At 51.4% G+C, this 27,767-nt stretch overlaps 1 protein-coding gene across 5 annotated transcripts in view; it reads left to right on the plus strand.

Moving 5' to 3' along the window:
• SIPA1L3 (signal induced proliferation associated 1 like 3) overlaps positions 1–27,767 on the plus strand; it is a 236,349-nt gene that overhangs the window by 111,007 nt on the left and 97,575 nt on the right. For 4 of the 5 annotated variants that reach the window (XM_047710004.1, XM_047710001.1, XM_047710002.1 and 1 more), the window contains one exon: positions 22,089–23,932. In XM_047710004.1, coding sequence (XP_047565960.1) covers positions 22,399–23,932 — 1,534 coding nt within the window. In that variant the 5' untranslated portion in view covers positions 22,089–22,398. Of the gene's footprint in view, positions 1–3,399; positions 3,696–22,088; positions 23,933–27,767 lie in introns of those variants that run through there. The other variant, XM_047710005.1, reaches the window with a different exon arrangement.

Below are 27,767 nucleotides of genomic sequence, written 5' to 3' on the forward strand. Positions count from 1 at the left end.
CCTGTGAGGTCATTATGACTAGTACTCTTAGAGAAGAGAGTTAAGTCGCTTGCCCAAGTCACATCAGCTAACATTCCTGGTGATCACCTGTGGAGCCAGGCTCTGCTCCACAGCTTTATGTATTAGCTCATTTCTTAAAAAGATTCTTTTCATTTACTTTTAGAGATAGAGAGACCATGAGCTGGGAGAGGGAGAGAGAGAATCTCAAGTAGCTCCACAGCTGAGCGTGGAGCCTGACACGGGGCTCAATCTCACAACCCTGAAATTGCAACCTGAGCCAAAATCACGGATGGGACACTCAACTGACTGAGCCTCCCAGGCGCCCCTACATATTAACTCACTCAGTGTTCATGTCAGCCCTGTGAGGGAGGTACTTCTGTTATTTCCATTTTACAGGTGAGGTAACTGAGGCACAGGGAGCTTGAGTGGCTTGCCGAAGTCATATGGCCGAGCTGGGATTCAGGCTCAGGCAAACCGCACTCTGACTCCACGCTCTTAGCTGGCACACCGCGCTGAGTCAAAGATAAGAATTGCCATTTGCTTGCAGGGTGCTTTCTCCTATACTTTTTCAGATTTTATCTCCTTAAAGGAGAGACAGATCATGGTAGCCATTTGAGAAGCAAGGAGACCGACAGGATGAAAGAAGTGGAGGGCAATAGCAGCGAGCACACATTCCCGGCATCACATCAGGTCCTGTCTAAGAGCTGCACATCCAGGGCTTATCAAAGTTCCCTCCCAGGGGTGCTTGGGTGGTTCAGTGGGTCGAGCCTCTGTCTTCGGCTCAGGTCATGATCCCGGGGTCCTGGGATCGAGCCCCGCATCGGGCTCTGCTCAGCAGGGAGCCTGCTTCCCCCTCTCTCTCTGCCTGCCTCTCTGCCTACTTGTGATCTCTGTCAAATAAATAAATAAAATCTTAAAAAGAAAAAAAAAGCAAAGTTCCCTCCCAAACCCTGTGAGGTAAATACAGCTAAGGGAGATGAAGCCACCTTTTTCAGAGCTGGGAGGTATGACATGGTACTGTGGTCTGGTTCAGCAGACTCTGGTGCCTGCGCTGTCAGCGACCCTCTGCAGATCTCCAGGGAAGTCGGTCAGGATCATTCACCAGACGCTGACTATGTGCCGAGCACTGTGCTGGTGCTGAGAGACAACAGTGAACAGAACTGGCATGGATACTCATCCTCAAGGCGCTTGCATTCAAGTATTTGGATTCAAGCAGGACTGGTGTTTGGCAGTGCTCACCAGCTGCCATCCATTTTAATTGCCTATTGCCTGCGCCATACTGGTTTCTAAATACTTTGTATCTCAGCCTTGAATATAAGTAATAGATACTCTGCAGTTCTAGAATGCTTCAACAGCTCCACATGTCAGAAGCCCAGGTGTGTGCTTCTGAAACCATTTTTAGCCTTTCCTCAAGGTTGCAAGATGGTTGCTGTGGTTCCAGCTATCACATCCTGTCATAGCCACAAGGCAGGACGCAGGGAGCCAATCAGGACCATGTTTCTGCTCTTTTATCAGGAAGCTCCCCCCACCCTCCCCATCTAGCAGATTTCCAGCAGATTTCTCAGCAAGAAAAATGAATGTCTGGTTTTTTATGGGGACGCCAGTGAGAATGTTTGCTCTGGCTTAGGGAGTGACCTCTGCCTTCCGCTTAGGCCTGACCCCGGGGTTTTTTCTTCCTGCCATGGACATGGGTGCAACAAGGCAGCAGAGCCCAGAGGTTAGAAGCATGGACTCTGGAGTCAGCAGGATTGGAACCCAGCTTTGCCATTTACCAGCAGTGTGACCTTGCGCTTCAGTTTCCTGGTGTATAAAACGGAGATGGAAATAGTACCTCTCAAAGGATCATGGAAATAGTACCTCTCAAAGGATCGTTGTGCTGAGCGAAAGGGTGAATCTGCATAAAGCTCGTAGAACAATGCCGGGTGCTTTGGAGACCCAGATAAATGTCAGGTCATGTGATCTTCATTCTCCTGTTCACCGGATGTCCACAAGCATCTCTTCTAGGGGCCCCGAAGCCCCAGGGAGGCGGGAGAGGAGGGGTGGTGCCTGCTCTGCTTGCGCGGGCAGATGCAGTGCTGGCCGCACCCAGTAGGAGTGCCAGGTAGATGGCCTCTGCAGACACTGCCTCTGAAAGAGGCTAGGCCAGACTGTGGCCCCCAGGGCTTCCTAGGAGAGGGGGCAGGGGGTGGGGTCAGGGAAGGCATCGCTCAGGAGGCAGCTTGGGAAGCGGGCCTAAGGAAGAGGAAGGGTCGATGTGCAAAGTGTGGGGCGGTTACTGCTGGCAGAGCCCAAGGCCGAGGAGGGAGGCAGGGCACTACTCCAGGTCCACGGGTTGGGACGTAGCTGGGAGTCCTGGGTGTGTTTGGCCTGTGAGTTACAGATATTTGGCAGAGAGAAATCATCTTTGGACCCAAGTTAAAAAAAAAAATCATCTAGAGGTGGCAAAACCGTTGTTTGGTCATGAGGAAAGGTCTCTGGAAGAGGAGATCTACAGCCTCCATTTTGGTAATATGGAATCTCTTATTGGGCACTTAATTGGACCCGTGCCATGTGGTTTATAGTTATTCCTCAGTGAGCCCTCCCAGCCCCCTGGGAAGTTAAGGGGAGGCATTCCTGTTCTCCAGAAGAGTCACTCGCCCTTCTCGGGGTGTTCAGTCATTGCCCCTTGAGCATGTGTGTTCAGTGCCTGCCACCTGCCAGCGCTGTTCTGTGTGGTGGGGAGGGAGCAGTAGAGAGTCCGTGTTTTGTGGGGCTCATGCTTCTGGTGTGGGGGATCCACAAGGCGTCAACGAAATGGAGAAGCGAAACGAAGCCAAGCTTTCCCCAAAGCCAGTACTCCTGACTGAGATTCAAGATGCTGCTACGAAGTGGTTAGGGATACAGGCTCACATCCAGCCTCATCTCTTCCTAGCTCTGCGTGACCTTGGGCTAGTGAAGTCCCCTCATAGAGCTTCAGTTTCCTTATATGTAAAATGAGGATCTGAGTGGGACGTCAAGACTGGAGTCTACTACCAGTAACAGGAAGCCAGCAAGCCGTAGCTTAACTAAAGCGACAGTTCTTCTGTGGCACGTAGGAAGGGAAAGGGGGTATGGGGAGCCTGGGGCAGGGCCTCTGGCTGGGAGAGTGGGCTCCTCTGACTCCTTGCCCTGCCGTCCTCAGCATGTGGCTCACGATCACAAGATGGCTGCCTCACCTCCAGGTATGGTATCCACATTCCAGGGAGGAGAAGGGTGGAAGTGGAAGAGCTTACTCCTTTCTCCTGGAAAGCAGGAGCTTTACTAGAAGACCCCACCCCCACCCGAGCAGACTTCCACTTAACCTCTCACTGCCGAGAATGGGACACAGAGTTGGCCCGAGCTGCAAGGGAACCTGGGATAGCGGGCTTTTTGGATGGGCATCCTGCTGCTGCAGACAGATGCGAACTTCTCTCAAGAAAGGAGGGGGCGTTTGGATTTGCACAGCACTGGAGGTCATGCACCTGCAAGTGTGAGGCCCTTCGGTGTCCAGAGCAGCCCCCCAATGGCGTGTAACATAGTCTCCTACTGAGGTCTTGAGGTCTTGAGTTCTTGTTGAGAATGGACGCTGCCTGGTGCTTATTCTCCTCCTCTGCCCATTGGGAGTGAGGTTCCTGGCCTCCGGGCCTCCTGAGCAGCACCCGTGAGCCCATGAAGACCTGCATGGGAAGGACTTTGAGGTACATCCCACGCCGTAGGAGGGCTGGGGCTGGCTTCTGTTTGGAAGGTTGTCTGTTTTTTCTTAAAGCTGAGCCCAGCCCTGGCAGCTGATGTTGGCCCATACTGACCTGAAATGGCTTGTGTGTTTGTATCTCCATCGTGCTCTGGTCTGAGGAGTGCGGGAGCAAGAGAAGGAGTGACAGCCCGCATTTTGGTGACATGATCTGGCACAGCGCCCTGTACCCACCTGGTATTCAGCTGCGGACTGAGGGCCGTGGAGCTCTTCTTCTTGTGAGGAAATGGCCAGATCCTCTCTGGTCTGCACCTTCTCTGTGCCAGCGCTGTCCCTGTTCTGGGCCATGTCCCTCCTTCCCCTCCCCCTCCAGGGTTGGCCGACCAGCCTTCTCCTGGGACTCTGCTGCTCATCGGGTTCGTTACCTACATGCCTCCAACCATGCTGGGGCCTTTGCACCTGCTGCCTCTGTCCCCCTCACCTACCACCACTCCTTCCGTGCAGCCTTCCTTGCCCACCCACTGTGCAGCGCCGTGTTTTACCCTTTATCCTGTCCCCGGCTCACTTTGTGCTGACACATGTACTTGGTAAAGACACTCAGGTCATGCGTGTGAGAAGGGTCTACGTCCTTCACTGCTTTCTTACATAGTTGGTTCCCAGGAAATATGCATCTGGTGAATGGAAATCAGTTACGTGAATGTATACTACCTGCTTTGTTTCCCTGATTTTGAAAACACATTCATTAAAGGCAATTTGGGAGACTATAAGAAGGTAGAATGAGCACATTTTCAGAAATCACTGGGAGTCCCAGCATCAAGACCTAACCCCAGTTAGCATTTTTGAGCATTTTTTTTTTTCAGGCTTTTTTCTGTGACTGCATCTGTACACGTATATAAATGTTTGACATCCTAAGGTTGTGCAGTGAGACGTGCGGTAATTTATTTACCCATTCTCCTGTTGTTGGACATTGGGGTCGGTTCTCCTTTTTTGCTTTCTAACCAATGCCATAAATTTTTTTCTTCATTTCCATTGTTTCTTTGGGATCAGTTCCCAGAAGTAGCATTACAGGCTCAGAGGGTAAGAACATTTTTAAAAGCTGTTGCCAGATTGCCTCTAGAAAGGTTCCATCAACTGTGAACATTTAAAAAAAGAAGAAGAAGAAAGCTGTCCTAGGAATGAGTGGCTGATTTCCTGGTGTCCTGGGCTCCTGGAGAGCCATTGTTTTAGGCTCCTGAGGGCCTACTACCCGCTTCCAGCCCTCCTGCCTTGGTCTTAGTACCCCGGGGCAGGATGTTTGATTATAGTGTTGTCCAAACAGAGCTGCAGGCTTTCGCCATCTGCCAGCTGGTCCTCGGGCCCACAAGAGGCTCTGCCCCTAGTCAAGGGTCAGGACTAGAGTCTTTCTAGAGCTCACTGTGGGATCCCTGCAGGGGCAGAGCTAGGATGCGTGCTAGCGTGGCCCCGCAGCTCCTCTGCCCTGTAAGCCCTCTTCCGGGTGGACATGGGTCCTTGCCTCTCTGTCCCCCAGTGTCATGTGGTGAGCTGTCCCAGAACTGCTGCTGTGCATGTAGCCCCTGCTCTCACCGCCTCCCCCGGGCCCAGGAGGAAGTGCACGGTCCCCCAGCACACCCAGGATGTTTGTGCTCGGCTGGCCCAGTGAAGTGGCTCTGCCGGTTCTGGGAAGTGGAAACTCTTCTCATGGGAGAGAAAGTGAATTTTGAGCCAGGGGAGTGAGAGTGACTGGGGTGGCTCTGGGTGTGTGTACGAACACAAACAGGTCTTCAAAGAGGGTCTCAGGGCGCCTGGGTGGCTCAGTGGGTTAAGCCGCTGCCTTCGGCTCAGGTCATGATCCCAGGTCCTGGGTTCGAGCCCCACATCAGGCTTTCTGCTCAGCAGGGAGCCTGCTTCCTCCTCTCTCTCTGCCTGCCTCTCTGCCTACTTGTGATTTCTCTCTGTCAAATAAATAAATAAAATCTTTAAAAAAAAAAAAAAGAGGGTCTCATCTTTTTTTTTTTTTTTTTCCTTAAAGATTTTATTTATTTGTTTATTTGAAAGAGAGCTGGCAGGGGTGGGGGGGATGGAGAGGGAGAGGGAGAGAATCTCAAACAGACTCTGCACTCAACACAGAGCCCAATGCAGAGCTCCATCCCAGGACCCCAAGATCATGACATAAGCCGAAACCAAGAGTCGGGCCCTTAACCTGCTGAGCCACCTAGGTGACCCTCAAAGAGGGTCTTATCTGTTTTTTTTTAAATTGCATGTGTCATACAAGAGTACAAGCTCATTGTTTAAAATGAACTGATACAGTACAAAAAACTTTAAAACTTTGGTATTGAGAAACCTAACACTTGCACCAAGAAGTGTGTAAAAGGTAAATACACAGTTTAGTGAACAGTGATGAAGCAAGCACGCATATAACCCCCACATCAAGAAAGAGAATCTTGCCAGTACCCCAGAACCATCTCTGTAATCCCACCATCCGAACCCTCACCCTCCCCCGGAAGCCTCTACTCTTCCAGACTTCCATGGTCACCATTTCTTGCTTTTTGAAGGTTTGTTCGCTGAGGAGAGTAACCCGAAGTAACATTGCATCCTGCCTGTTCTTGAACTTCATATAAATGAAATCATGCCTCTTTTGCTCAGAATCCTGTCTGAAAGCTGCGTTCTGGTTTTGACGTCAGCACATTTCTGGGACCAAAGCTCATTTCCACGGACACACAGACAAGCTTTACAAATGTTCATATTCATGAATTTTGTTTGAGGAGCCTTAGAAAAAAATATGACTCCAATACTGGTGCAATTATTAAGGTTTTAGTAAGTGAGCTGGTTGAAAGGATTATCTTAAGCAAATATTAGTACAGGTGGTCCGCGATGGTGGCCAAGTGGAGACGCCTGACTTTGAGAAGGTTGGGAGCCAGGAGGTTGAGGATAGGACGATCACACGCGCACACACACGGTCTCTCCCCTCCCTGGGGTGACCACTTACAGTAGAAACCGCTTTTCCAGATCTTTGCTCTGCATCATCCTAGGTGGTCATATGGATATAAAATATGTAGCATGGAGATTTTTTTTAATACACATTTTTTTTCTTAATTATAAGAGAGAGTATGCCATTCTGCTGAACCACTTCCGAATATGTTCTTCGTGAAGTTTTGAGTTTATTCTCTGATTAAAGCAGCCAACCAGCCAAGTTCCTTGTAGGATTCCATGTCAAGGTGGGGGTAAGACTGGACAAGACCTGCGTAAATCCTTCCTGGAATATGAGAAATTGGGAGCACAAACAGTGCCACATGTGCCAGTGGTGATTTTACTCAGCAGACAATTTGGGATCTGCCTCCTGCATTTTTTTTTTTTTTTTAATAATCTTGGCCAATTCCTCACCCTCTCTCCCTTCTTGCAGATTCTGGGAACTGGGAATGTGGGAGAGAGTTAGGAGGGACCAGGCAGAGGCTGCCTGGCCTGGGACACAACCTCAGTGGTGAGTTAACATGGGATCATGACTCAGGAGCCAGAAAGCAGCAGAGCTATGGCCGTCTGTGTGTGCACATGTGTGAGAGAGAGACACACCCAGAAGGACACAGACAGGTGTGGATAGGGACGTAGAAACATGGGATGGCGATGCAGAGAGATGGGGTCGAGACGGAAGTAGACAGGGACAGGGACACAGAAACAGGATATCAGTTGGCTAGTTAACCAGTTGGTTGGCCAGCTGGCTAGTTAGTTGATTAACTGGATGATTGGTTGATTATTGGTTATCTGGTTGGCTGACTAGTTGGTTATCTGGCCAGGTCGCTGACTGGTTTGTCTGGTTTTTTTCTTTTCTTTCCCTTTCCCTTTTCTCTTCCCCTTGCTTTCCCTACCCTACCCTTTCCTTCCCTTCCCTTCCCTTCCCATTCCATTCCATTCCATTCCATTCCATTCCATTCCATTCCATTCCTTTTCCTTCCTTTTCCTTCCTTTTCCCTTCGCTTTCCCCTTTCTCTTCCCTTCGCTTTCCCCTTCCCCTCCTCCTCCCCTTCACCTTCCTCTTTCCCTTTTTACTGGACTCAGCAGAGACCTATGGAGGACTCCCTTGATCTCAGCACTGCTTTGAACCTGGGCGAAGAGTGGTGAGCAGCAGCAGCTGTGGGCCTTCAGGTGTCTGACCACTGCTCCCCGCCCCTCCCCCATGAGGGTGCTCTGAGTGCAGCTGCTGAGTGGTTCTCATTGATGTTTTTCAAATCCTGAGTAGGGATGTATGTGTGCTGCTTCTGTGCCCTTACCGTGGGGAGTGGTATCGCAGGGCGATCATCTCGGGCTCCTCCAGCAGTGTGACGAGGTGGCATTACTGCCTGCTCTGGTCTGTGTTGGGGCCAGGATTTAATCAGCAGGATCCCAGCATGAGACTGATTTCCGTCTTAAATCACCGAGAGATGGAGAGCAGGTCTTTATAGAGGCCCATCATGTTCACAGCTTTATCCCGACTTTTTATTTTTTTAATTTATTTTTGAATATTTATTTATTTGAGAGAGAGCAAGCAAGTAAGAGAGAGCACAATCAGGGTGAAGGACAGGGGAGAAGCAGACTCCCTGCGGAGCAGAGAGCCCAATGTGGGGCTTGATCCTGGGACCCTGGGATCATGACCTGAGCCGAAGGCAGATGCTTAACAACTGAGCCACCCAGGCACTCTATCCCTGCTTTTTAGAAATGACAGTGGTTCTGGTGGCCATAGATTGACCTACCTGGTTCCAGTCCTCCCTCTGCCTTTTACCTCACAGGTAGCTAGCTTGCCTCTCTGAGTCTCAGTGTTCCCTTCTGTAAAATGGGGAGAGGAGTAGGGTCCTCACCTCAGGATGCTGCATGGTGTGAGTAGGGCCAAGCGTGAGGCCAGTGCTTCTCAGTGGGGCCGCCATTATTTCATGTAGTTTCAGGAACTGGACCGTTGGAACTGGCCTCCAGTCTGGGCTCCTGGGGGCCTGAGCGCCAGTTTTTATTCTTACTTTGGACAACCTGTCTCTCAAGTTGGTCACGGGGTAGACCCTGGAATCAACCAGAGCCAGGTCTAGCCCCTGCTCCTCCTCCCATTCTCTCTGTGACCTTGAAGAAGCAGTGTCCCCTCTCAGAAGGTCAGTTTCTCCATTCTGAAATAGCGGTGACGAGACCACGGCCTCAGTGGACCATTAGAAGACGGGTTCTGTGGCAGCACTTCACCCCAGCTGGGGACTGGCCTTCAGCAGCCCCAGGGGTCAGGGGCAGGTATGGTGATTACTGCTGGCAGATGGTGCCCCCCAGGATAACAAGCTTCACTCCCCTCCCCTCCCACCGCAGGAACCCCCCACCCCCATCCCTCCGCAGAGCTCTTCAGGTGAGAAGCAGAGCCAGAGATGCCCCCGGCTGGCCCCCAAGAACAGGATGGAAAGAACAGGGCTTTAACAGATGTTCCTTGACAAGGATTCCCTGGCTGTATTTAATCAAGATTGTCAAATATTGATTTAATCTCCGAGCCCAACAGATGTGATCTTAGCAGGTTTCGGTGGCAATTAGCTGGGATTAGTGTGCAAGTCAGGCTCCATGCTGACAAGACACCATCTTCTGAAGGAGGCTTGGCCTGGTCACAGGAATGAGCCCGTCGGGGGACATACTAAACATCCAGCCACCGCTCCGGCCTGGGCAGCAGCAGTCGTGGGAGCAGACCCCGAAGTATTGCCCCCTACAGTCATAGTGAGGACTCTCCGGGTTCTAGGGAGCAGCTGTTCATCAAAAAGTTTCAGCATCAGAATAAATGTCATGGCTATGCCAGCGCATGTGGCTTGACCGTGGGCCTGGCTAGAGCGGGCCAGATCCCTCTAGCGCCAGCCGGCCATGGAGCAGCGGTTGTGGCGCTGACGACGTCTCCCCAGAAGTGGCTTCCCCGGCCACAGAGCCCTTATCGGGCCTCCAGCCAGCACAGCCTGGTCCCGTCACCAGAGTGCACACGCTCTGCTGCAGCTTCTGGGTGGGCCTGGCATGCGTGCCCCTGCTCTAGGAGGCATCCTTTTGTAATTCTGCATTTCAAAGTCTCATTTGAAGTGAGTAGGACTGTGCCCAGAATTAGAACAAGATGCTTCCTCCACATGCGCTTTGGGGGGCCAGAGCAACACGCTCTGGTCTCACCCACCCGACTCCCCCATGGACTCAGAAGGGGCACCTCCCTGTGGCCCTGGCTCCAGGCCGCTGGGAAGGAGGGGCTGGCCCAGCTTCTGGTTCAAAGCCGACCACCCTGGGTGACCTGGCTCCTGAGCCCTGAGCCACCAGGGTTCATGCCAAGGCTACATTTGGTTCTATTTGTTTGCTTGAGGTTTCATTTTTTATTATGTAAGTAAAACGTTAATAGCTAATACTCACACAGGAACACTCGAAGTCTTTGCAGTCGTTACCTCACAACATCCCTAGGAGTGAAGTGCTATTATTACCTCATTTTATAGATGAGAAAACCAAGATGTAGTGAGGCTAAGTGACCTGCCCAAGGTCTAGGTAATTAAGTGGCAGAGCTGGGAATTGAACCTGAGTCGTCTTGGCTTCTAACCCCCGTGCGACAGCTGCCACAACCGGAAATCTCCAAGAGCTGATAATAAGTAAGAAAAGCAACTATTGAGGCTGTTTATTATTTTTAAATTCATCTCTCTATATGAGCACGTAATTATACAAGTATTTAACCCACATGACTCCGACTGTACTGGCTCGCAGGCTAAAACAAAGGCCAGATTGCTGCTGAAGCATCTGTTCTTTTTTTTTTTTTTTTTTTTTAAGATTTTATTTATTTATTTGACAGAGAGAGAGGGAACACAAGCAGGGGGAGTGGGAGAAGGAGAAGCAGGCCTCCCGCTGAGCGGGGAGCCTGCCCGTCTCTATCCCAGGACCCTGGGATCATGACCAGAGCTGAAGGCAGAAGCTTAACAACTGAGACACCCAGGCGCCCCTGAAGCATCTGTTCTAACTGCGTTCTGTCCTCCCAGGGCTTTCCAGGGGCAGGCTTTCCCTCCACCCATGTTTCTTCTCACGGGCTCACTTTCACAACTGTAGACTTGAAGCCCGAGACGCCCATGCCCTGGGCAGTTGTGAGCATTTCCTTGTAGACACACAGAAAGGTCTGGAAGAAAGCATACAGACCTATTCACGGGGCTCCTCTCCAGGATGCGGATTCAGGGCAGGCCTCATAGGGGGCCTGGAGAGGGCCTTGAACTTACATGTTTATAAGAATTAAAGAACAAACACGTAGAATTTAAAAAAAAAAAAAAGTTGTCCTTTTATCTTCAACCTGGATTTTACTCCTTAGAAGTAACCACTGTTGGGCGCCTGGCTGGCTTAGTGGGTTAAAGCCTCTGCCTTGGGCTCAGGTCATGGTCTCAGGGTCATGATGGAGTCCCACATTGGGTTCTCTGCAGAGAGCCTGCTTCCTCCTCTCTCTCTCTCTCTCTCTCTGCCTGCCTCTCTGCCTACTTGTGATCTCTGTTTGTCAAATAAACAAATAAAATCTTGAAAAAAAAATGTATCCACTGTTAAACAGTTGGGTGGGTATCCTCCTAGGTCCTTTCCTTATGGACATTTATGTTCTCGCTTTCACTCTCTCTCTTAATGAAATCCACCCCCTTTTGTTGAAGCCAAATCATTTTGTTTCATTCTGCAGTTTGCCCCTTTCCCTTCACAAGTAGAGGAACTCTGGAGCAGGGTTGCCTGGGTTCCAACCCCAGAGCCACTGCTCTGCAGCTGAGTGACCTTGGGCAAGTTACTCAGCCTCTCTGGACTCCGTTGGGTGGGCTTTAAAAGGAGGCCAGTGGGGCGCCTGGGTGGCTCAGTGGGTTAATCCTCTGCCTTTGGCTTGGGTCATGATCTCTGGGTCCTGGGATCTAGCCCACATTGGGCTTTCTGCTCAGCGGGGAGCCTGCTTCCCCATCTATCTCTGCCTGCTACTCGGCCTACTTGTGACCTCTTTCTCTGTGTCAAATAAATAAAATCTTAAAAAAAAATAAAATAAAATAAAAGGAGGCCTGTGAACCTCACAGGGTTTCATCAGGATGAAATGAGTTAATGTGTGTAAAGCACTTAGCCCAGTACATAGTGAGCACTCCTGAGTGTGAGCTCTACCTGTTCACTTCCAGCCACAGTGGGCCTCCAGTGCTCACGGCAGGGGGCTCTGCCTCTCTGTTCTTCTCTGTTCATTGCTGCATTGTGTCTCTGGAGTGGAGGCAGCCGGACCCATTTAGCCCGTCCTCTGCCGAAGAACTATTAGGTCTTCCTACGGCTTCCATGTTAACACATTGTGGTGGCGTGAGTGCCCCCTCAGCAGAACCGCTGTGCACCTGTGTTTCCACATGCACTGGCGTGACTATCTGAGCGACAGATTCCTAGAAATGGAATTGCTGGGTTAAAATAAAATAGTTGCACACCTGATGTTTGAGCACATAATTACCGTTCTTTCTCCCCACTCCCCCAAGGAAGGGAAAGAAGCTGTACTTGATTTATACACTTGGAAGAGAACAAGCCTCTCGGGAACTCAGACTCCCAGGCCCCTCACCGGTGTGAGTGAAGGGGCTGTTAAGATTTCAGTTAGGGGCGCCTGGGTGGCTCAGTGGGTTGGGCCGCTGCCTTCGGCTCAGGTCATGATCTCAGAGTCCTGGGATCGAGTCCCGCATTGGGCTCTCTGCTCAGCAGGGAGCCTGCTTCCTCCTGTCTCTCTGCCTGCCTCTCTGCCTGCTTGTGATCTCTCTCTGTCAAATAAATAAATAAAATCTTTAAAAAAAAAAAAAAGATTTCAGTTAGAAACATCCATTCTCTGGGTTCTTTGACCTTAAATACAAAAGTGCAAATAAAAAGTATATATATTTGTCTCTATCCCCAGTTCCTGGCCCAGGAGCTTCTAAAATCCTTGGAATTTTCTGAGTGATGTGGGTGATAGGAGCCTCTTTTGTTCTGTAGAATAAGCCCCCTTTCAACCGTACCTGAGTTTATGCTAATGAGGTGATTCTTGGTGGACTCCTGGATAGCTTCGGGATAGGGGCTGGTTGCCGGGGAAACCAGCCCTGTGATTAGAGGGTTTGAACTTTCAGCCCCACCCCCCCAACCTCTGGAGAGGAGGGGGTGCTGGAGATCGCAGGCATCGCCAATGGCCAGTGATTTAATCAATCATGCCCACATAATGCAGCCTCCCTAAAACCCCAAAGGACGGAGTTCAGAGAGCTTCTAGGTTGGTGAGTGTATCCACGTGCTGGGAGGGTGGTGCACCCCCAAATTCCATGGGACTCAAGACCCTTCTGGACTTCATCTTGAGTATCTCTTTATCTGACTGTTGATTTGTACCTTTTTTTTTTTAAAGATTTTATTTGTAATAGAGAAGCAAGAGTGAGCACAGGCAGACAGAGTGGCAGGCAGAGGCAGAGGGAGAAGCAGGCTCCCTGCCAAGCAAGGAGCCCGATGTGGGACTCGATCCCAGGACGCTGGGATCATGACCTGAGCCGAAGGCAGCTGCTTAACCAACTGAGCCACCCAGGCGTCCCTGATTTGTACCTTTTATAAGAAACCAGTAATAGTAGGTGAAATATCTCTCACTTCTGTGAGCTGTTACAGCCCATTACTGAGCCTGAGGAGGGGGTTGTGGGACCCCCAGTTTGTAGCCAAGTCAGACAGATGTGTGCGTAACCTGGGGACTCCTGATTAGCATCAGAAGTCGGGGGCAGTCTGGTGGAACTGAGCCCTTAGCCTGCACGGACTCCAGGTAATAAGTGTGGGGATTAAATTGTGGGACACCCCGTCAGTATCTGCAGAGAACTGGAGAATTGTTTGGCGTGGAAAATCCACACATGTGGTGTCGGAAGCATTGCGAGTGTAGTACTCAGCCGGGTGACCCTGCTCAGGGCCCTGCTGCGGGTGTTGTGGCTGCTGGAGCGATCTCTGCCTGGGGGCTTCCTCAGGGGACATCTGGAAGTTCCGGCCATTTTGTTTACTGGGAGCTCTAAAGGGTCCTATGGATACTTGAATTTCCGGTAAAGTGGAGGAAGACATAGAAGGGAGAAAACAGATTCCTTTTTTTTTTTTTTTTTTAAATAAGATTTTATTTATTTGAGAGAGAGGGTGCACGAGCTGGGGGGTGTTCAGAGGGAGAGGGAGAATCAGGCTCCCAGGACCCCCGATCATGACCCAAGCTAAAAGCAGATGCCTAACTGGAAGAGCTACCCAGGTGTCCTGAGAAAACAGATCCTTAACCTGAAGTCAGCCGAACTGTTGCTGACATCCTAGAGTTTTGTCCTTACGAATTGATTTTTGAAGATACTCACATCATTTGCGTATTCACACAACATGCTCATTTGGGCTTCCACCTCTTATTTAGAGTGAAGTGGCAAAGGTGTGGGAGGCAAACCAAGGAGACTGGGGATCCTAGCTGCTCCACCTACCTCCTACCTACCTACCCGCCAGGTGACGTGGCCATGTGACCTTTGCCTCGTCTGTAAAATGGGCATGCCGGAAGTCCTTGCTTTATAAGGTCATTACAGCACACGTCCATGCATGCCAAGTGTGTGCATTACCATCAGCATTATGTTATCACCCCCTCCCCAGCCTGCTCGTGTGGCAGGAACACACGTGGTAGACCCTCGTCCCCTGCAGGCTTAGAGCCCCTTGAAGTCCAAGGGGAACCAGAGCTACTCAAAGGCTTAAAAATCCAGTGAGCTAATCCCATAGCCCAGGGTGTGTGCAGACCCCTGGGAGCTCAGCGAAGGAAGGATGAGAGCCATTGTGTCTGTGGTATGGGAGGAAGTTAGGAAGGAGAAGACGGGGTAGGCCAGCTGCCCTGGGTGGGGCCCAAGGGTGTGGACAAGACGTCCCAGAGCAGCGGTTCCCTGAAAAACCTCCTGCCGTGGTCCCCATGCCCTTCAGACCCAAGAATTTTCATTGTATGTGACCCTCTTAGCAGCCTCCAGCCCTCACCTGCCCCTTCCCAGACGGCAGCCAGGGCTGGGGCCACGGGGACACCGGCTCTCCTTCCCCTCTGCATAGGCCTGCTCTGGCTCACGAGTCTGCCCCCTCTTGCATTTGCGGCAAAGCAGGGCTTGGTGTCAGACCCTCCTTTCTTTGCCCTCCATCCTCTGTCCTCAGCCCTGGCTACATAATAGAATGAGCTGCAAAGCTTTTAAAAGGCTCTCAGGCCTGGTCCCCACCCCAGACCAGCTGATTCAGACTCTCTGGGGGAGGAGGGTGAACACCTGTATTTTTACAAAGCTCCCCTGGTGCATCTAATGGACAGTGGGGGAGGGAACTGCTGCCTCGTACACTGGCCACTCCCAGCCTTCCTGCTCCGGCATGTCAGCCTCACTCATCAGCATACCCGGTGCGTGGCAGGCGCCCTCTCTCGGGATCAGATGGCACCCCCACAACCAGCCCTTCTGACTGTCCCCTGTTGAGAGCAGCCCCCCGCCCTGCCCTATCACAACGGTTTAGTCCTTTCAACTGCTTATCGCCCTTTGAAGTTAATTTGTTTTCTGTCTTGATTGACTTATTTCTGTGGCTTCCCTCTCCTGGAAGTAAGTTCATGGCTGGGCAGGGGGGTGGAGGGGGTCTCTGTCCCACTCAGGGCTGTATCTTCAGCACCTACAATAGCACGTAGTAGGTGTTTGAAAAATGTATTGAATAAGTGAGCAGATTTTCGGTGCTTGGTGTTTGTGAAATGAATGAGTTTTATATGCCTGGTCAATGTTCAGTAAAAGAATAAGGTTTTTGTGCTCTTTTGACTGAATGAATTGTTTCGACTGAATGATTTGTAAGAATGTGATAGGTGTCTGTTGTATGAATGAATAAGCTGGAAGGACTAGTTCTTACTGGACAAACGAATGACTTGTATATGTGCAGAAACTGCTGGATTACCAAGTGCATGCAGTGGGTTATCTCCCCCTGGGCCTGAGAGTAGCCTTCAGACTTGAGGCCACAACCCTGAACTGACCAGAGTTCTTGGGTCCCACTGAGCCCCACTGATAGTGACTGGATCACATTTCCATGAAGGAGTAACACTTGGAGCAGATAGGGGCAGCCTTGGACACAGAAGACTGCGTAGGAAGGAAGCTTTGGGTGCCTACCTGCTCTTCCAACACATGTGGTCACCCACTGTGTCTGCCCATGTGAAGGGGCAGCTTGTGCATACACACACGCACACACACACACACACACACTCCATGCATTACTTTCAGCTTCCCAAACATGCCTCTTCCCAGGGACAGACACACTGGGTCACCCAGCAGGTACCACCTACCCTCAGGTCACAGGCTCTGACTGAGCCTGTGCTCTTCCTGGTCTGTAAGGTTGTCATCCCTCCACTCATGGATTTAGCAGCACTCATGTATTAGTGGCCTACTGTGTGTCAGGCCTATGCTGGAGATGCAGGCAGAAATAAAGAGAGTCTAGTGCCTCACAAACCTTATGGCAAATGGCTCATTATGTGTTAAATTACATACATACATTGATGCAGGTAACCCCAAAGAGAAATGCCCAGAGCGTGCTCTGGGAACTCAGGTTGGGGATGGAACAAGGTTCATGAAAAGGGAAAGTCATGAGGAGAAAGAACTATCTAGGTAAGGGCAACGGCAGTGGGAGTGGCCTGTGCAAAGGCCCTGAGGCAACAGGGAGAATAAGCAGTGGGACTGAAAGAAGGACTTTGTGGCTTGGGCTCCCAGAGCAAGAGGAGAACAGGAAAGGAGTCTTGAGGGCTGAGGTGAGGATTTTGAATTTTATCCTAAGATTTGAATCTTTTTACTAAGATTCAAATGTGAATATGAATTCTACTGTGTGGAAGAGGGCAGCTAGGGAAGCAGACGCAGAGGGAACAAGGAGGCTGTTAGGTGCTTTAGCCATGTGCCTTACCTGTGAAATTGGCTGGGTCTCATGAAAGGCCAGCTCTATCCACTGGGAGTAAAGCAGGCATGCAAAGGCCCTTGGCCTACCCACGTTGGACATGCAGAATGACCAAGAAACAAACCTTTGTTGTGTAAGCCCCTCGTACTTGGGGTTCTCTGTTCCTGTGGCATACCTTAGCCCACCTTGATGATTTCTGAGGAGGAACAAGTTTTGTGGGTGGAGAAAGATCAGGAGTTCAGGGTGGGAATGGTTAGTGTTACAGTAAAGGCTGACATACATTTGTGGTGGTGTCAGGTAAGCAGGAACTCAGAGGACCAGTTGAGCCTGGAACTCAGAGGACCAGTTGGATCTGGAGATATTTTATGGTGTGTCACCAGTGAGGAAAAGGAGAATGAGAGGTCCAGGGCTTTGCCCACTGGGCAACAGGGAAGGCTGGTGCTTGAACTCAGAACTGCCTGATTTCAGGAATGAAGCTTCTGGGTCATTCCCAGCTCTGCCACCTCGTGGCCATCTGGCCTCAGGCACATTACTTCACCTGCCCACTTCAGTTTCCTTACATTAAAATGGAGATAATACTACTTCACAGAGTTGCTGTGGAATTAAGAGAGATAATAAATGTGAAGTGCTTGGAGAAGGATCTGGACTATAGAAGGATCACATTTGTGGTAGCTGCTATTATGGATACTGTTTTGTTATATAACTAAAACATCTGGTGGTGGGAAGTAGAATAGTGGTGGCTTCAGGTCCACCTTGACTCAGACTAAAGTGATGACTGAAGCCCCCAGATTCCCCCCTCTTTCAGCCCCTTTCACAAATGGTTCTTCCCTCATGGTTACAAGATGGCTGCAATGATTCCATCCCTCACATCCTCTCAGACTCCAGGTAAGAGAAAAAAGCATAGCCTTCAGCCTTAGGACTCTTGGCAATGATGTCACTGGGTCTCACTGGTTCTGATTGCGTTATGTGGTTAGTTCCTGAGCTCAAGAAGGAGCTCCTCCTCTAGCCCACTGGGTGGGAATCAGAGAAGGCAGGTTCCCAAAGGGAAATCTGGGCTGTTTTGGACAAAAGAGTCCTAGAAGCCAGGGAAGCAAACCACAAGTGTCTACCACTGGAAGGCTTTTGTTTTTCCCTTCTACTCTGCCCTTAGCCATGTCACTTACCTGTGAATTTTTTTTTTTAAGATTTTATTTAATTGACAGAGAGATCACAAGTAGGCAGAGAGGCAGGCAGAGAGAGAGGAGGAAGCAGGCTCCCCGCGGAGCAGAGCCCGATGCGGGGCTCGATCCCAGGACCATGGGATCATGACCTGAGCTGAAGGCAGAGGCTTCAACCCACTGAGCCACCCAGGTGCCCCCCTTACCTGTGAAATTGGCTGGGTCACTTGCTCTGAGGAGCAAGGTCCCTCAGAGCCAGAACACTGCCGCTGTGGCATTTGCCTGCATGTCCACTCTTCCAGCCTCCAGGCTTGGGGAGCCTGATAAGGGAGCACCCTCTCAGCTTAGACTTCTCCAGCATCTTTACAAGTGACAGTCTGGGAGAATTTACACATATACACTAGTGAGTCCCTGGTCCTCCAACAGACCCTGACATTTTTAGGGAGCCAACGTGGCCGGCCCCAGAGGTAAGTCCTTCCTGGTCTAAGGACAGTCAGGACAATCCCAGATTCGAGGCTTTCCCAGCTTTCCTTGAGCCTGGAATGGCCATATGTGACCACATTCTGGCTGATTAGCCCAGAGAAAGAAAGAAAAAACAGAGAAAATCTGTTGAGATGTAGGAGGAAAGTTCTGGCAAACATTCTCCTTCCTGACTAGGGTCAGATGGGTAAGAAGTAGAACAGTCTTACCTTATCCGTTTCTTTCCCCACTGCCCATGGTTCAATGAGAAGCGTGGGTGTGGCCACCAGCTTGCTACTCAGAGGCCTCAAGCCCAAGATGCAGGCCAGCAGCACACAGAGGGAAGCAGGGGAGCATGGGGGCATGGGGGGAGAAAGTCTGACATCATCCCAGTGTACCAAGAGTGGAGTCACCGTATCTGGCCTCCTTCTGACACAGGATAATGAGATGTCTTCATTGCCCGAGCCACTGGCGGCTGGGATTCCATCACTTGCAGCCACATGCATCCCAGCGGCCTCTCCCACTGCCACTCACCTCTCACTGTGTTACCGTCCCCCGTGTTTCCCCGTCCACCATCCCCAGCTGCCTCCCTTGCACTGTGCGTTAGTCAGGGTCCTCCGGTACCAGCTGCAAAGCCACACTGGGACAGTCTTGGGCAGAAGCAGAATTTATTAGGGGCTGAAAGAACACCAGGAGGCCAGAGGAGCAGGTGTGGAGAACAAGCAGGAGCCAAGGAACACTGGAGAGAAGACACTGTGCGCTGACATCCATTCGGAGAATGCGCAGCCGCCAAGTCCACCCTTGGCTGTGCTTCTGTAATTGAGGGGGTTGGGAGAAGATACATGAAGGAAGGAACCGTGGGGATAGGAGTGGCCAGGAGATAGGCAGTAGTTCTCCCCATTTTACAGATTGAAACAGAGCCACAGTTTTAGTATCCAGCCCGTGGCACACTAGGATCTGAACCCAGGCAGTCTGGCTCTCAGAATGGGGGCTTCCTCATCTGGAGGATGGGGTGCTCTCGGAAGGGGGACAGCATTGGACAGCAGGCAGCTGGGAAGGGACCAGTGTGCAGCAGTCCCCAAATCCCACGGAGGCTGTGGGTATCACTCAGCCTCTGAGTGTCACAGGGAGACTTGGCTACACCTGGTCGGGGAAAGGATCTGTGGAAAGACACCGGGGCCTCAGGAACATCTGTGTGTTCTCACAGAAGAGAGCAAAACAGATGGGGGGTTTCTGACTGAGCTGGAAACAAAATGCCATCAGCAAAGCCCATCTGTCGGGAGGTCCTTGCATAAGTAATTCAGGGTTGCATCTGGGCCACTGGTTTTCTCAGCCAGCCCCAGTGTGGCCTCAAAGGGCTAATCCCGGGGTGCCCCTGGCCCAGTTGCACACCCCAGTTTGGCCTGGGATCCAGGGCCCAGCAGAGTATAGGACAGGCCTCAGGCCCTCCTCTCTGGCAAAGCCGCTGAGCTTACTGGTCACCTGAGATCACAGACCAGCATCCTCTGCCCAAATCTGGCACAGGTACTTATTTTATTGACCCTTACTTGGTTTTTGTTGGTAACGTTCTTAAGTATTTATTTATCAGCTAGAAGTAGGTGCCGGTAATTCCAAAGGTAGCCAGTGGTGTACAGTGAAAAGTAAGGCTCCTTCCTTCCCCTACTTTCGAGACACATTTAGATCCTGGGGATACAGCAGCAGCTCACGTTCTCATGGGGTAGGAATCAGAAATAAATAAGAGAAATAAGTGAGTACCTTCAGAAGTACTAAGGAGCTGAGTGCAGCACGATAGGGGGCTGGGCTGGGGGGGGGCAGTACCTAGTTCCCCTTCCCAGAGGCAACGAATGTTAGCAGTTTCTTGAAAATCCTTGTAGATCTCTTCTCCGCCTGGTAGTTGGTTGTCGTCGCTGCAGTTATTTTTGTATTTCAAACTGGGAGAAGTTGCATACAGTTCAAGATTTCTGATTTCTACTTAAAAATCCAGTGATCTGGCATCCACATTCCCGCAAAGGGTGGTCACCAGAGCTGAGGCCTACTTATCTCTGTAGAAATGCAGATGGGGGCACGTGGGGGGCTCAGTCGTTAAGCATCTGCTCCCTGCTCAGTGGGGAGTCGGCTTCTCCCTCTGTCCCTCCCCCCCTGCTTGTGTGCTCTCTCTCAAATAAATAAATAAATAAATAAATAAATACAGTCTTAAAAAAAGAAATGCCTCTGTTGTCCCACTCACCCAGCCTCACCTGGGTGCTTCTGTCTTCCTTAACTAACCCAGCCCTTGGGGCTTCCCTCCTCCTCCTCCTCCCGTCTCCTCCCCTCTCTCCTCCCGTGTGTGCCTCCCTGCAACATCTTCAGGGATGCTCCTTTGGGAGCTGGGAAGAGGAGTGCACTTTTGCTCCCCACTCCTCTCCTCCCCTGCCTTCTGAGTCTGACTTTTTCAGTTATTACAGACTGGCCTCGATGTTTTGCTCCATGAATCTGCTTCATGCTGCCCCCCTGGTTCTCTCCTAGCTTGTTCCGTACCTATGGACATGAGTTAGGAAATGCCCCCTACACACACACACACATACACACACACACACACACACACACACACACAGAGCCTTCCCCTTCCTCAGAAAACACCGGCAGTCGTTGGTGGGCTTCTCTTCATTGAAGAGTTGACATCATTCAAGGGAGCCAGCCTGGTGAAGAACTGAAGGAAGCATATCCAGATATCGTGGGTGGGGTTTGGTATGTCAGCAGAACAGAAAAGAGGGCCAGTGGGATGGGATCTTAGGGGTGGGGAGAGGCCTCAGGGAGACTGGCAGGGGCCAGAGCCTGTGGGGCTTGTGGACCAGCAGAAGACTTTGGATTTTATTCTAACACAGTGAGGAGCCACTGGGGAGATCTCAGCCAAGAAGTGACAGGAGCTGATTTATTGGCTTACGGTATCTATTAATCACCTAGGGTTATCCCCTCCCCCAATCTTCCAGTATTCATGGTGACTCATCTGTCATTTTTTACTTGCTTTATGGGGGGTGGCTGGTCAGGCAGACTGCAGGACAGATTGACAGCAGTCCAGCCTCTACCTATAGGATTCACAGGGGGCAGAGGAATGTGTTTAATGACACCACAAGGGAAAAGGCAGCCAGATCCTGAAAGTGGGAAACTCCACGGGACGAGTGATGTAATTCCTTACACAAGTGAATAGCCTCACAATAATGGTGATGGGCGTGGGGGAGACTTTATAGAAGAGACTTAAGAAATATATTCCCCGAGGGGCTCCTGGGTGGCTCAGTGGGTTGGGCCTCTGCCTTCGGCTCAGGTCATGATCTCAGGGTCCTGGGATCGAGCCCCGCATTGGGCTCTCTGCTCAGCGGGGAGCCTGCTTCCCCCTCTCTCTCTCTGCCTGCCTCTCTGCCTACTTGTGATCTCTGTCAAATGAATGAATAAAATCTTAAAAAAAGAAAAAGAAAGAAATATACTCACCGAGGTAGAATAGGGATCATGTTTTGATCCTGATTTGAACAAATCCACTCTAAAAGATACCTTTGAGACAATGGGGGAAATGTAATGCAGATATGGGGTATTACATGATATTAAAGAATTCTTGTTAATCTAGATGGGTGTGATAAAGGTACCGTGGTTAATAAGGAAAGGCCTTAACTGCTAGATGTATAAACTTAAGTTTTTTCAGGTGAAATGAGCTGATAGCTGGGATATATTCTAAACTATTCTGTTAAATAAAAGTGTAGGAGTGAGTGGGTAGATGAAACAGGAATGGGGAATCATTAATGGTTGTTGAAGCTGGTGGTGCTCTTCTCTGCTTTGAGTATGTTTGAAAATTTGCATAATAAATGGGTTTTTTAAATGAGTATAAAGATGTCACACACACACAGTCTTTCCTCTGGGAATAGTAATGTCACAGCTCACCTTTGCCTTCTCTCCTTTTGCAGCATGGCAGGGAGGACAGCCCTGCAGCCTGCCGGCCCTCACCAGCATCTCCTGCCTGCTCCGTCCCGCTGAGCTGCTCAGACTGGAGGCCCCAGGACAGCACCTGCCTCCTGAGGTTGTCCTGGCTCAAGTTGTCCACCGCGATGGTGGAGAACTGGACTCCACAGGCTCACAACCTTCCTGTCAGGCTTCAGGGGCCAGCATCCTTCATCCTGGGCCTGGCGGCCCTGAACAATGGCTGAGGGCCAGGGGACCCCATAAAGTCACTCCACAGCTCACAGGGGGCCAGCAGCACTCCAGCGCCCGTGGACTATGACCACTTATCGGCCCATTCCCAATGATGGTGTGGATCTGGCAGCCAGTTGTGGGGCCAGGGGGGCTGACGTCCTCCCTGGGCCCCACACCGGGGACTATGCTCCCATGGGATTCTGGGTCCAGAACGGCGGCATGCCCCAGCCCATTGGTGAGAGCCCAGTCAGCGCCACCACCCGCCCCAGTCCCACCACTCCTGCAGTGCCCAAGATGGGCGTGCGCGCTAGAGTGGCCGACTGGCCGCCCAAGCGGGAGGCCCTGAGAGAACAAAACAACCCAAGCCCCTCTCAGGACTCAGATGGCACGAAGGCCACAAAGGTGGCCCATTCCATGAGAGGCATGCAGAACGGACAGCCCCCCATCAGCACCCCGGCTTCCTCAGGACCCAAAGCCTTCCACCGACTCTCCAGGAGAAGGTCCAAAGATGTGGAATTCCAGGACGGATGGCCCCGGTCCCCTGGCCGGGCCTTCCTGCCCCTGCGGCACCGCAGCAGCAGCGAGATCACACTCAGCGAGTGTGACGTGGAGGACACGGGGGAGCCCCGGGGACCCCGGCACACGGGGGCCCTGCCCCTCTTCCGGGAGTACGGAAGCACGTCCTCCATCGACGTGCAGGGCGTGCCCGAGCAGAGCTTCTTCGACATACTCAACGAGTTCCGCAGTGAGCAGCCTGACGCCGCGGGGCCCCAGAGCCTCCGAGAGCTGCTCCAGGCTGACGCTGGCCCCCACGTCCCCGGGGGCAGCGGCGGAGCCAAGGGGGACCCCCGCAACGGCCAGCCCGCCAAGGACAGCCTCCTGGGGCTCCAGCCCGCCAAGGAGAAGGAGAAGGCCCGGAAGAAGGCTGTGCGCGGCCTGGGCGGCGGGGACGCCACGGACTTGTCCATCTTCCGGAAGCTTCGCAGCGGTAAGACGGACGGTGAGGCGGGCCGGGCGCCAGGGGAGGCGGAGGAGGGCCGCAGCGCGCCGGACGCCGGACGCCCATGGGTCTGCCAGAAGAGCTTCGCGCACTTCGACGTGCAGAGCATGCTGTTCGACCTCAACGAGGCGGCCGCCAACAGGGTGGCCACCGCGCAGCGGCGCAACACCACCACGGGCGCGTCGGCCGCCTCCGCCACGGCGGCCCTCCCGGCGGCACGGGCGCACGGCCTGGGCGGCCTGGACGCCGCCTTCCCCAGCACGGAGGACCTCAACTGCAAGGAGAACCTGGAGCAGGACCTGGGCGACGACAACAGCAACGACCTGCTGCTCAGCTGCCCTCACTTCCGCAACGAGATCGGCGGCGAGTGCGAGCGCAACGTGAGCTTCTCGCGCGCAGCCGTGGGCTCCCCGGGCGGAGGCGGCGGCGGCGGCGGCGGTGGTGGCGGTGAGGGTCGCGCAGCGGAGCCCACGCTCAGCGCCCACCGCACCAACGCCAGCATCTCGGTGCTGGAAGTGCCCAAGGAGCAGCAAAGGACGCAGAGCCGCCCACGCCAGTACAGCATCGAGCACGTGGATCTGGGCGCCCGCTACTACCAGGATCACTTCGTGGGCAGAGGTGACGGCGCACGCGGGCTGGTGGGCCGCAGCTTTTCCCCGGGGACCCCCCCCCCCCCCCGAGGCTCCAGCAGAGGGAGGGGGTTCGCTGCGTGGGACAGAGGGCGGTGAGGAGGCAATGAGCAGAGCACCCAGTGCTAAAGTCGCCAGAGCCTCGGGCAGCAGGAGACAATAGATGTCCGTTTATTTAGCAACTGTGCCGGGTTCAGCTGTATGCCAGGCACTTTTTTGAAGAAGCTTGAAACGAAGATTGTGTCTTCCTAGTGCTTAAGTGGGGGGAAGATAAAAAAACTAGATTACTGCGTAAAATATATAAGGTGTCCTGGGGTGGCTAGCGCTATGGGGAAAAGTAAAGCAGGGGAGAGGGGAATAGTGTCCAGGTCAGAGGCTGCATTTTCAATAGGGAATGGCTTGGGAGGATCTCCTGGGTAGGTGCCATTTGAGTACCGGGCTGAAGGAGGGAGCTGTGTGGAGACTGGGGACAGTGTTCTGGTGCAGGAAGGGCAGATGCAATAGTTCTGAAACACCGAAGGAGGAGGAAAGAGGGGGAAAGGAGGAATGGGGGCTGACTTGATAGATGTTTTTGCCCTTACCCTTTCCTTTTTCTCTGCCTATATTGGGACAGAGTGACTGAGAGAGGGTGGAAGGAGCCAAAGTAGAGAGGTGACAGGGGCAGATCGTTTGGGACCTTGTGGGCCATGGTAAGGACTCTCGCCTGCACCCTGAATGAGGTGGAGTCACGAGAGGTTTCTCAGCAGTTGAGGGCCCTGAGCTGACTCTTGTGTTCGCAGCCTCCCTCTGGGGCACAGACGTGGGGAAATTGGGAAGCAGGGTAACTAGGGGCCGGGGAGGTGGCAAGGCACTAGTTCAGGCAGGAGATGATGATGGACAAGTCTAGGTTGGGAGCCCATTCGTGGGCTGGAGCCCAGCAGGTTCTGGATCCCCTTTGAAGGTAGAGCTGTTGATGTGGCCAAGGTGTTACCACCAGAGAGAGAGAGACGGGCAGCCCGCCTGACTATGTCCATCAGTGCCGGTGGGGCAATTGCAGGAGGCAGCAGAGCATAGTGCAGAGACCACAAACCCAGGCATCTACATCAGGGGCCAGGCAGGGACTGAGCAAAGGGCAACTCTAGCTCTCTTCCACCTCACTGTAGGCATGTAGGAAACACAGGCAAACCCAGTGTTGTCAGCCTTTCTGATTTTTCCAGATTCTCCTAAAATGAAGTTGTTTCTTATTTTTAATGTGAATTCTCCTAATTTTTAAATGCTGACCACTACATTGATTTGGAATTGCTTATAACTGCCAATGACAGGCAGGCTTTAAGGACATAGAAGTTTATTTCTCTGATACAAAGAAGTCTGGAGGTCAGCAGCCCAGGGGGCTGGTATGGTTTCCCCTCACCATCAGTGGAATGCCAGCCTTAGAACATGGCCTCCAGCCCCAGGAGTAGTCTCCTGGCTTAAGATGGCTGCTGCAGCTCCAGCTGTCACATCCATGTTTCTAGGCAGAGAAAAAGGGAAGGGTAAGGACAAAAAGATCTGTCAAATCAGCCCCCTTTTAAAAAGTTTTCTTATAAGCCCCATCCAACCACAGCTGCTTATTGACCGCTTCTGTCTACAAGGCAGGCTGGGAAATGTAGGTTTTTAGCTAGACACATCTCCTCTCTTTTCTTCCCCTAAGAGGAGAGGTTTTTTTCTTGAAAAGGAGGAAGGGAAAAATAGAGTGGGTAGGCAGCTACTACTCCACAGCAGCGAGTCAAAAACATTTTTTTAAACTAGTGTCCTAGTCAAACCTAGCAAAACGTCAACTAAGTCATTTCGTGGGATTCAGTGTGTGCAGTCGCTGGAGCTCCAGTGTTTTGAGCCAGACAGCCCTGGGTTTGGGGTGTCTGTGTCATAGCTTACAGCTGTGTGACACGTTTCACTCGTTGGACTCTGTATCCTCATGTGAGGAATGGGGGTGATTGTAGCAGTGTCACATGCCCCAAAACAGAAAGACACAGAAATTAAAAATGAAAGGATTGGGGGGAGAAAAGTTCCAGACAGTTGCTCACCCAGAGAAGAGAGACTTGAATAGTTGTGAACCTTGGTGCACCTGGCAACCTGGGTTGGGGGATAAATAAATTAAAAACCGACAGGCTGCAGGGAGAAGTGAACAAATTGACCATCAGTAGCAGATGCCTACAGCATCTCTCCGAAATTGACAGATCTCGTAGTCAAAAAAATAAGGCTGAAGAGGATTTGAATAACCCAATCAAATAACCCAATCAAAACCCGATTTTATATTTATATATATCATATATATATGTTATTATCATATATAAATGTAGAATCCGCTTTTGTTTGGGTTATTAATGATACATATTATGTCATGTATATAATTAGTAATTTTGTAGCTAACCAACAGAGAGCACTTTTCAACTCACATATTCTTTTCAGCTTACACGTGGAAATACCTTCACAGACGACTGTGGTGAGGATTATATAAGATTGTATATTAAGACAGTTCTTCATCAGGCAGGTAGTAAGTACTCATTACAGAGCTTCCAAAAAAGAAAAAAGCCATTTTCTTTCAAAAATGGACTTCTCTGGAGTCCTGGAAGCTTATAAATAAATGACTCATCTGTCACTGTTTATTGAGTGCCTACAGTATGCCAGGGCTGCAAGGTGCTGGGTATGTATTGGTGGAAAATAAAACCACCTGCCCAGCTGTTTCCGGAATGAGCTCTTCTCTGTGGAGCAGGTAATTCTGTTCTCCGACCAGCTGCATAGATGGTTTAACCAGGTGCAGGTGTTGGTCTGACCGGTGCCTTTAATCACCACACATTATTTGGGCCTTAGATAAGTGTTTGATTCACTAAGAGCACCTTGTGAGAACAGGAACCATCCGTTAAATATTCAGAGCCCTGGGGTGAGAAGGAATTCCCAGCAGCGGTTAGACGTTGACCACGTGGACTTGAGTTAAGGCTGCCGGTGGGCGTCTCCTGCAAGCAGGGAGTACTTGGATTATACATTGCGAGAAACTGTTTGCCTGGAAGGATTTTTTTTTTTTAAGATTTTATTTATTTATTTGAAAGACAGAGATCATAAGCAGGCAGAGAGGCAGGCAGAGAGGGAGGAGGAAGCAGGCCCCCTGTGGAGCGAAGAGCCCGATGTGGGGCTTGATTCCAGGACCCTAGGATCATGACCTGAGCCAAAGGCAGAGGCTTAACCCACAGAGCCACCCAGGCGCCCCACCTGGAAGGATTTTAAAACTGCAGCATGTTTAGAGAAACGGGGGGAGACAGCTGTTATTTAGGGAAGAGAAGAGAAGACTTGTTCTGTGGTTCAGAGGTGTTATCCCCGTAAGGAAAGAGTAGTTTAAGTGTCTGAGGTGTCATGGAAACATTGCTGACTAAAGGTGATGTTTAGGGGCTTGATTCTGGTCCCTTTTCTCTGACCAACACCATGTCCTGTGATGATAACAGCATTTCTGTCGTGCTGTGTCCCCGGCCCTGTGCCAAGTGCTTTGTGCTTATTAACCTATTTAATTCTGATGAATTAAATAGGGAGGCGGGCCCACACTTTCCAGTCCTGTTCTCAGGAGAATGCCGTGGAGCACCTTGGCCTGGGCCATCCATCCAACCTAGTGGCAGACCCCAGATTTGAGCCCAGCGAGCGGCTTTCCAGGATAGAATCTAAACCAGTTCACAGGGCTAATCAGCCGCTAAGCTAACGAAGAACATTTGCAAATCTGGGATAATCATAGTGAGGCTAGGTTTTTACATGCCAGACACTGTGCTAAGCATTTAATATTTGTAGCTTCATTTCACCCTCACATCTACTCAGTGAGTTAT

This window comes from Lutra lutra, chromosome 17 (genome assembly GCF_902655055.1).
Source record: "Lutra lutra chromosome 17, mLutLut1.2, whole genome shotgun sequence".
NCBI lineage: Eukaryota > Metazoa > Chordata > Mammalia > Carnivora > Mustelidae > Lutra > Lutra lutra.